This window comes from Melospiza melodia, chromosome Z (assembly GCF_035770615.1).
Source record: "Melospiza melodia melodia isolate bMelMel2 chromosome Z, bMelMel2.pri, whole genome shotgun sequence".
Classification (NCBI taxonomy): domain Eukaryota; kingdom Metazoa; phylum Chordata; class Aves; order Passeriformes; family Passerellidae; genus Melospiza; species Melospiza melodia.
Genome location: NC_086226.1, coordinates 56,742,328 through 56,751,461, shown reverse-complemented (window position 1 = coordinate 56,751,461; position 9,134 = coordinate 56,742,328). Strand labels below are relative to the sequence as shown.

General features: G+C 38.4%; 1 protein-coding gene across 1 annotated transcript; it reads left to right on the top strand.

Annotated features, from left to right (window-relative positions):
• Positions 1 to 8,828, top strand: LOC134432419 (protein FAM240B-like). Its single transcript, XM_063181104.1, has 3 exons — positions 1 to 72; positions 7,236 to 7,380; positions 8,696 to 8,828. The coding sequence occupies exons 2-3, from the start codon at positions 7,241 to 7,243 to the stop codon at positions 8,772 to 8,774; spliced, it is 219 nt and encodes a 72-aa protein (XP_063037174.1). The 5' UTR covers positions 1 to 72; positions 7,236 to 7,240; the 3' UTR covers positions 8,775 to 8,828.
• Positions 8,829 to 9,134: the final 306 nt, after the last annotated feature.

Below are 9,134 nucleotides of genomic sequence, written 5' to 3'. Positions count from 1 at the left end.
CCACGGCTGCAGTGGTAATATTCCTCGTTTGTGTCACACAGAGAATTTATTTGCAAGAGTCCTGCTCCAAAGGTAAGAAAGTATTTGTTTTTTGTAGTGAGTTTTCCCTAATAATGTCAACAAGAAATGTATTTGTTCTCTAACTTTAATTCTCACAAAAATATATTCTAGGAAAGATGAGAGTGTGAGGGAAATGCCAGGGAAGAGTGCCCAGTTTAGCAGAATTCTAAGGAAGCTGAGTAGCATTGATACAGAAGAAATATTTACAGATAATTTCCATGTCACAATCCTGAATAAAACACCAAGAGATATGGCTGTACATTCTCAACTGATGGGCTAATGCTAGCCAAGGTTACACACACACACACACACACACACACACACACACACATACACTCTCTTTCTCTCTCACTCATCTCTCAAAGGCTTTTTAACTGTGATCTGCTGCCTCGAGGCATTTTAATTCAATGGTAGGCACCTTCACATGAATCAGGAAAGATTTCTCTTGCATGTTTTCTCTGAACTGGATGATCTAATAAAGGACATGAGCCCTGGGCAAAATTTATCTTCTTTGATCCTACACTGAGTCTTCCTGTAATCAAAAATCAAACAACAAAGCAAAGTGCATTCAAGATCCTTGACCAATAAATATTAATTTATTCTATATGCTTGATATTATGAATTCAGTAGTTCATAGGATCAGGCTTCAAATATATCCAGCAGTGGGGAAAGTCTAATGATCAGAAACAACATTTGATCTCCTGAGCAAACCACAGCCACTTTAAATATGCCTTAGATACTGAAAATTAGAAGTCAATAAAAGTCAAATGAATATATAGAAAGCTCAGGAAAGGCACTTGGACTATCACTTTTGAATACCTGTTTGCTTATTGCTCACCTCTATGCAACTGCCACCACAGCCCTGTTTGTGTGTGCTGGTGGCAGGATGCATGGGAACGCAGGCAGCCCCCACAGGGAGCCAGGTGCAGGGAGTAGAAAAACCTGGGCAGCAGAGGGGTGAAGAAAAGATTATCCAGGGATCATTTAGTAATACCTGCATGGGTGCAGTTTTGGGCATCAAAATGTGAAAAAGACATTAAATTATCAAAGAGCATCCAAAGGTGGGCAACAAGGATGGTGAAGGGTCTGAAGGAGAAGCCTTATGAGGAGCAGCTGAGGTCACATCATTTGTTCAGTCTGGAGGAGACTGAGGACAGAACTCAATGCAGTTACAACTTCCTCATGAGGGGAGAAGGAGGGACAGACACGGATCTCTTCACTCTTGTGACCCGTGACAGGACACAAGAGAATGGTATGAAGCTGTGCCAGGGGAAGTCTAAATCGGATATCAGGAAAAGGTTCTTCATGCAGAGGATGCCTGGGGACTGGAAGAGGATCCCCAGGGAAGTGGTCACAGCACCAGCCTGACAGAGTTCGAGAAGAATTCAAGAGAGTCCTCTCAGGCACATGGTGTGACTCTTGGGGCTGGTGCTGTGCAGGGTTGGGAGCTGGACTTGATGATCCTTGTGTGTCCCTACCAACTCAGCTTACTCTATCACTCTGTCAAATGCAGCTCCAGCAAGAAGTGGAAAGAGATTTTTCCAGATGGAACAGCAGAGGTGAGGAAACCAGCCAGAAAGGTGTTTGAAAGCACAGGTCCAAGTCAGTCAGGTTATGCAGGAGGGCTGGCATGGGAGGTGAAAAGGATGTGATGAGAAACTCAATAGACATGATGCCAGAGAGGGGAAAATCAAAGGGATCTTTCACAGAATCCCTCGGCTGCAGGCTGAGGGAGAAGAGGCAGTGCAGAATGGAAGGCAGCAAGTAGAAAAATATAAAAAAACAGGCATGGGAGCAGAACTAGGATAGTAATAAATGAATGGGTTACCTGGAGGAAAATGAAAGTATTGATTCCTCAAATGTTTTGTTCAAAAAGTTTTAAGAATTTTAGTCCTCAGCCAGAGGACTGCTGAACCCTCTAGTACAGAAAATCAAGGCACAGAATCAGTTCCCTCCAGTTTGATAATTCCATTGTTCAGATGTCTGATATCCAGAAAAAAGTGAAAGCAGATGAAAAGAACTGAAGCCCATCAGATGAGAAGGACAGAATAAAATATAGTGCATGGCATTCAAAGGCATTGATGTTGACACCATAGCAGTATGAGATGCAAAATACATGTAGCTACTGCAAAGCCTTGTCTTAATATGTTTGTTTGTCCAAATTTTCTACAATTGAAAAGCATTTGAAGAATAACTATTCACCTTATTAGAAAAAATAGACTCAGATCCATCACTTCTCACAGAAAAGCAATAAAGGATTGTAGGAATTAGGAGAAAGGATAATGGTTGAATAGAGATTGCTACATAGTACTTGAGTGAAAACATTGTCAAATATTAAAACTGCTTAATGTATCTGCTAGAAATAATTTGCTAGGTGCACACCTGTAACTCCTACTAGTATTGCTCAGTCATCTGTCAGTATGCTTGTCATTTTCACACACAGAAAATTCCCAGTATGTGGAGAAATCTAATTAAATTGATTGAAATTTATACCCAGAGAATAACGAATAACTCCCTCACTGAACACACTCTGGTAAGAGCATGTATTTCAAACTCTGCCAAATTATGAAATACTGGTGGCAGAATAAATAACTTACCTAGAATGCCCTCATTTCATAGCAAACTCCAGACAATACTGTTTGCAAAGGAAAAAGCACAGATTGGTAGTAATGCTGAACTGCAAATGGAAATAAGATTGCACAGTACACATGGAAAGTCACACACCTTCACTGATGAGATACACTAGCAATTTTTGGAAGACGCTGGGACAATTAGGGACTTGTGTGCACCAGAAGACCATAGCAGCCTTCCCCATCCTCAGGCTGCTGCTCCAGATAATGTCCTCCCAAAACTGCTCATAAACAAGGCAGAAAGGAAGAGGAAACTGGGAGAGCAAGCTGTGGGAAACCTCTCCCACAAGCTGCTCACGAGTGGCACTCATGAGAGAAACTGCGCTGTACAACATGCCACACAAACCAAAGGGTACAGGGCATTATACTAAAGTGCTCTCTCCTGCCTCTGAAGAGTTTTAACCAGAGTCTGGAGACTCAAGTTAGACTTGAAACCAGCATGTTTCCTTAGGCAGGATATCAAAGTCAACCCTTTGAGATGTGAATTACTACGAGCTGCAGAAGCAGAAGATAAATGACATATCCTAGACCCAAGGAAAAAAAGGAGAATCATGAATATGATCACTAGTCTTCTTTTCCAAAATCAAAACAGAATTCTGACTGGTTTTACATCAAACAGTACCATTGGCATAGATGGTATTCTCTCCTATATATATAATTCAATTTTTATAATTCAATGAATATATAATAACCATAGTCACAAAGCAGGGTCCAAGTAAAGTCACAACAATAAAATATTGTATTATTTCTAGTGAAATGCATAAGACCCTGAAAACTCTGACTGACTGTGCTTTGTAAGAAACACAAGAAGGAGGAAAAATAGCTCTCCCGACTCATTAAAAGTTTTATAAATTTTAAAACTACATTTCATATAGCAATGTGTTCTACTTGAGGAAGAAATTCCACACTTTTCTTTACATTCTTTCTTCTGCCTAAGAAACTTTTGACTTCCAATTCTCTACGTGAAAAAGTGTTTCTGGTGGTGGTAGTATTTTCTCTCAGAATCAGTGAATTTTAGCCTCAAACTATTGATTTTTCTTTTACATAGAAGTCGAGATGTCATATCAAATTGATTTGACATCCCTCTTTTGTTCAACCAATATAATTTCTGAGTTCCAGCTAATAGTACTAGTGTCACAGCTTCCCTAACTTTGAAAGACCTCCTTTAGCAAATTGGGGCCAGATAATACCAAATTCCTCTAAAATTATTAAATCTAAAAATAAGCAGTCATCGTTATCATGTGTTGGATAAAGCCTTCCTAGAGGTTATCATGTTATTCCTTTCATTTGAGAGTGCCTACATTTGTCCATTGGCTTGCAACCATGCCTGTCAGAGAAGATTACCAGAAAGAGCCTCTCATTATTGTTCTCTTGAAGGATTGTCACTAGAGGCTTAAAAATATTTAGTCCTAGCTGTGGCAGGACAGTTAAAGTCAGAACTAAATTCAAGGTCTATAAAAGTGCATCACAGCTGCCTGTGTGCTTTAATAGCATGTTTCTGCTCACCTGTTGCATCATACAGAGGTTATTTGTCCAGGTTGCTTTGGAGGCTGCTTCCCTGAAATCTTTTCCATTCTTCTCTTTCCCTGTTAAATGAGGCCCCTTATCCTAACTAATCTGAATGAGGCTTCAAGGCATGAAAATAAACTGTTTCCAGGTGATAACTGCTGCTGCAAAGTCATGATACAGGCTTAAGCCCTGTTACGCTCCTCTGAAAACAGCTGAAGTAGGAGAGAAAAATATGAGAGCTGGAGAAATAGTGATAGACTAGGTCTGATATCCCTGACTGCTCACATGCACTGAAAGTTTATGGTTTATAAAATGGATAGCAGGACAGAGGTCAATTCAAACATCTGTGCACGTGATACATAAAGGTAAAAGAAACCATGTGAGTTATTTCAGTGGGGGTATTGGGCAGTTCCTACAGTCACCATGAACAGGCTCAAACAGATGAATTCAAAATATAAGGTAATTTGGGATAAGGTGATTCTACAGTTCAGAGAAGTAAATGCTTCCATATTTACATACTGCATTTATCAATGACATACAAGTATTAGTAATGATGCAGAAATTCTGATGTGTTCAGTAACTTTGATCCTACTTGTACATATTTGAGAGTTCTCTAGCCATAGGGGAAATGAAAACAAATATTAAGAACTGAGGAAGAGAAAATTTGGCACCAAGATAGCCATATGTTAAGACAGTATAAAAGGTTAGGAAAAAATGACTTGGACAATGGTGTGCCTGATCAAACACACACAGAGAAAATATCACAGATCACAAACAGAGAAAAGTACTAATTCCTGTCCTGCCCCACCTCACACACCTAAAAAAAAAAAAAAAAAAAAAGAAAAGGGAAAAAAGAAAAAAAGAAGGAAAAAGAAGCCCCCAAATCTATAATGGATAGCATTACACACACTTTATAGTCTCAACAGAGTTCTAACATTCTTCTAAATACTGCCAGCACCAGATGTAAAGCAAATAGCAATGGAAACTACTTCTGGATATCTCTTTTAGTGGCTTTAAATTTTTTCCTTGTGATTTTTTCTGCTGTGGGGGCAGGTGTTACAAAGACACATCTACAAAATGCATTAAACCCAGTACGAAGAACATGTCCAATCATACCAGGAGGCATAACATTAAAAACCAGTAAGGGATATGTATATTCTGAAAGTATATGCTAGGGCTCAATTACACCTCGTAAAAATGAGTTCCATAATTTTGCCTTATTCAGGAGTGATATTTACCCTCATATATATATATATATAAAAGATGCATCCACAGTATATTAGACAGGAATTCATAATAGTTCAGAAGGATGAAGTTATTATGATTTGCTATCTCTTCTGATAAAGAAACCTGAAGACATTTTTTCCTGGCAGTTTATGTTGGAGCCCCAGGTATATAGGGGAATTTTTCTTCCTGCACTTCAGAATGAGTTATTCTTAGAGATTAACTTCTAGAGTGGAAAGTCCATTAGTTTTACTTAGATGGCTTTTACCATATCTTTCTCATACCTTTGAAGATTACTCCTCGTACACAAAAAGTTTAAAAGGCTAGTAAATGCCACCTGGGAAGAAATATTTGGGTTAGCATAGATATATATGTGTATATTTATAGAATACATAAATTTTATGAAAACATGCGCATGAATTAAGTGAACTTTTTGACCTGAAATTGGTTATCCCCTAGCACAGCAATACTTGCAATTCACATTACAGACTAATGTCAACAATTATACATCCAGCTATAATTTGTTCAGGACCAGAAAATACTCTCCATAATTCTTTTCTGCAAGAGTTGGGCTCAAGCATTGTGCTTCTGTTATTTGGAGGCCATGAGCTGGCATGTGAAGGCTTTACAGGGAACCACAGGGGAGTTACAGGGAAATCCCAGCAAAAAGGGGGTTCCTCTTCAAAAGGGCCTCTGCTTACAGTGTCTCTATAATGTGTCTGTCAATTTTTCACAAAACAGCCAATTATGTAAAGAAGAGTTCCCAGTTTTCTGTTCCCAGTTTTGTGTTTTCTTATGATGCCTGGCAGGGGAATGGCAGCAGTTTCTTCCAGCTTTTCCAAGCTGGTCTTGAGGGCCTTGTTTACTATCTCTCTATGGCTCTGATTAAAATAAATTGCAAATTATTTCCATGAATTCAAACAATGGATGAGAGGGCCCTAAATACTTTTTAAAAAAATTAAATTATCTGGAAAATATTATAATGGCATGTTCATGCAAAAACACATAGCAATTTGAAAGACAGCATGAATATACTAATTTCATATTTAATGAAGTTTTGAAAGTAAAGACACAATTTTCTGGCTGCAATGTGGCATACAGGGAATTTACTGTTAGCCCACAAAGAGTCATCTTGAGGCAAATATTCTTTCCCTAGGATAAGATTCACTCCAGAATTTATTTTAAGATGACATTAACCAAAGCTGAAAGTGCAGAATCACCGCAGATACAAGAATATATTCAATGAATTTGAATCTATTTGAAGAAATAATTAGTAAACAAGGTGGGTTTTGCAAGTCATCATCTTATGCAATTATGTGTCTACTTTTATATATATAAATTTTCTACATTTCCAAATAAAGCTAAGTGCCAGAATGATTAAAGGCAAATCATCAGAACAATAGTTACTTTAAAATTTTAGAGACATGAAAATAATGGGGCCAAAAAATCTCAATTAATATGGCAATTTATTTGTTTGTGAGTATAGTAAAAAGTATCCTAATTGCTAAATTACAGAATACAAGAGCACTGTCCTGATTGTGAACATAAATGTCACAGTCAGATGGATGTGAGAGATATATTAAGTACACAAGTAAGAATTCAGATCACTGTAGACAGCATACCCTTAAGTGTCAGAGCTAGGAAAGAAAAGCTTAAATAATGAGTCATGCCCATAGTTATCCTGATCCTACCAAAAAAGGGACTGTGTGACCCTAATGATGAAAATCCAAAACATCAAGAATCTGCTTTAGCCATGAAAATGGATGAGGAAGCAGTAACTTACCATACAGTTGTTTCAAATTTTTCCTTTAGAGAAAATGAATAGCCAGTATATGCGTCACGAAGTGCGGGGCTGTGAAACCAGCGACCTGAGGAACTTCTGGGAAAAGACCATCGAACAACAAACTCAGTATCTGCAAAGTGAAAAGGAACGTCAGCGAAGAAGTGCTCTGACAAAGTGGGTAATCTGCACCCAGAAAGCTTACTTGAGTTTGCACTGTAATTATTTTTCTTTCAAAAGTAATACCAATACTTAAGTCATGCAATGAAGTCCGAAGGTAATTTAGATTTATGGAAAATAATAAAGCTTCCCAAATTAGGATGTAATGCTAACGTGTTTAAGCTATGACATCATAGGATAGGAGAATAATTCACTCTGGTTCCATAATGAGTCCAAAACATAGAACTTTCTGAAATTACCAGAACAATATTTAACAGTGCAGACTTGTCTTGAACATAAAGGCTTCTGTTCAGAGTGAAGCTAGCACAGATGTGTACCTGGCCCATATTCTTACTCTGTAGTCTTCTTTCACAAGCAAATAGTTTGAATTATTTAAGATTGTTTAATTTGTATATGGTAAATCCGCTATAAAGCGGATGATCCAAGCATACTGACTGAGGCAACCACCATTCATAGCCATATCGACCTTATTCAGCCACATTCCCCTTGATCAGTCACTGCAAGAAAGAGTAGTCTGCAGCAAGAACAGCACAGTTTTACTTCACATCAATTCTCCATTAGTTGAAGGCATATGCAAAGATGTATACTTTTGGTATTTATTGTATTTTGGCTTGAACTCATCTAGCAAGAAAGCAATTTCCCAAAGCCTTCCTCATAGCTGTCTTTGCACTGATACTTGAAAAATTAGAGCAAGGACAGCCTTACATTACTGACCCTGGATGAAGGAACATTAGAATAGGTCTCCAGCATGTTTTATCCATTTGTGACTAATCTCATCTCAATGTTGCAGCTCCTCAACTGGGAAATTAATCTCCTTTCTCTTTAAGTTTTTTTGTGGTACCTAGATATTATCAAAAAGAAAATAAAGGGCCGCATAATACTGAAAGCCACCTGTTATGTGCCTAAGAGAAGCTCCAAGATGTGTCTGACAGAAGCTTCAAGAAGTGCAGTGTCTCCAAGGCTGGGGATGTGCGGGGTGATGTGACCCAGGGAGGGAGGCTGGGGAAGTGCGGGGTGATGTGACCCAGCAGGTGGCAGCAGGCAATCTCCAGTGCAGGTGACAAATCACTCTGGCACTCGAGAGAGGGCACGCTGGAGATGGAGATGAACCACAAAGCACAGGTGATCTCTCACTGGGATTTAAGAGCTTGTCCTGAAGTACCATTCAGCAAAGAGATCTAAAGCGGCAGGAAAATTTGCATGACAATTGGGAAAGAAGACCAAAGAATATCATCAGTGGAAAGGATGAAGAGTATAAAATCCATTCCATGTAAAATTATGAGGACAAGCTGATCCATATTTCTGTCCCTAGGCTCAGAAATGAATGGATGGAGAGGCTGGAAAAACGGATAAAGATGTTGAGGACCCAATCTGAAGACTCATCCAGCTGAAGAGCCCACACTCATTACACATTTGGGGGAAAACAAACCTGTTTTGTAGGAAAGCATGATGTAAAAGCTGAAGTCAGTTTTACTCTGTAGCTTAAATGAGCTATAATTAATTAGCTGTCATTGTTTGAAGTTTCATATGTGAAATGTCAATTGTTGCTTTCAAGACTGCACATCTGTCCCTTCATTTGATAAATGGAGAATGTAGTACTCTGAAGTATTTAACCCTAATCAATCATGGTTCACTGAGATGTAGATACCTGGGAAAAGAGTTTAGTTACACAGTTGTGCTCTGCAAAACATTTCCTCAATATTTTAGGTTTCTGTATAAACTGACTGTAATATAATAAATTTAGATGGTTT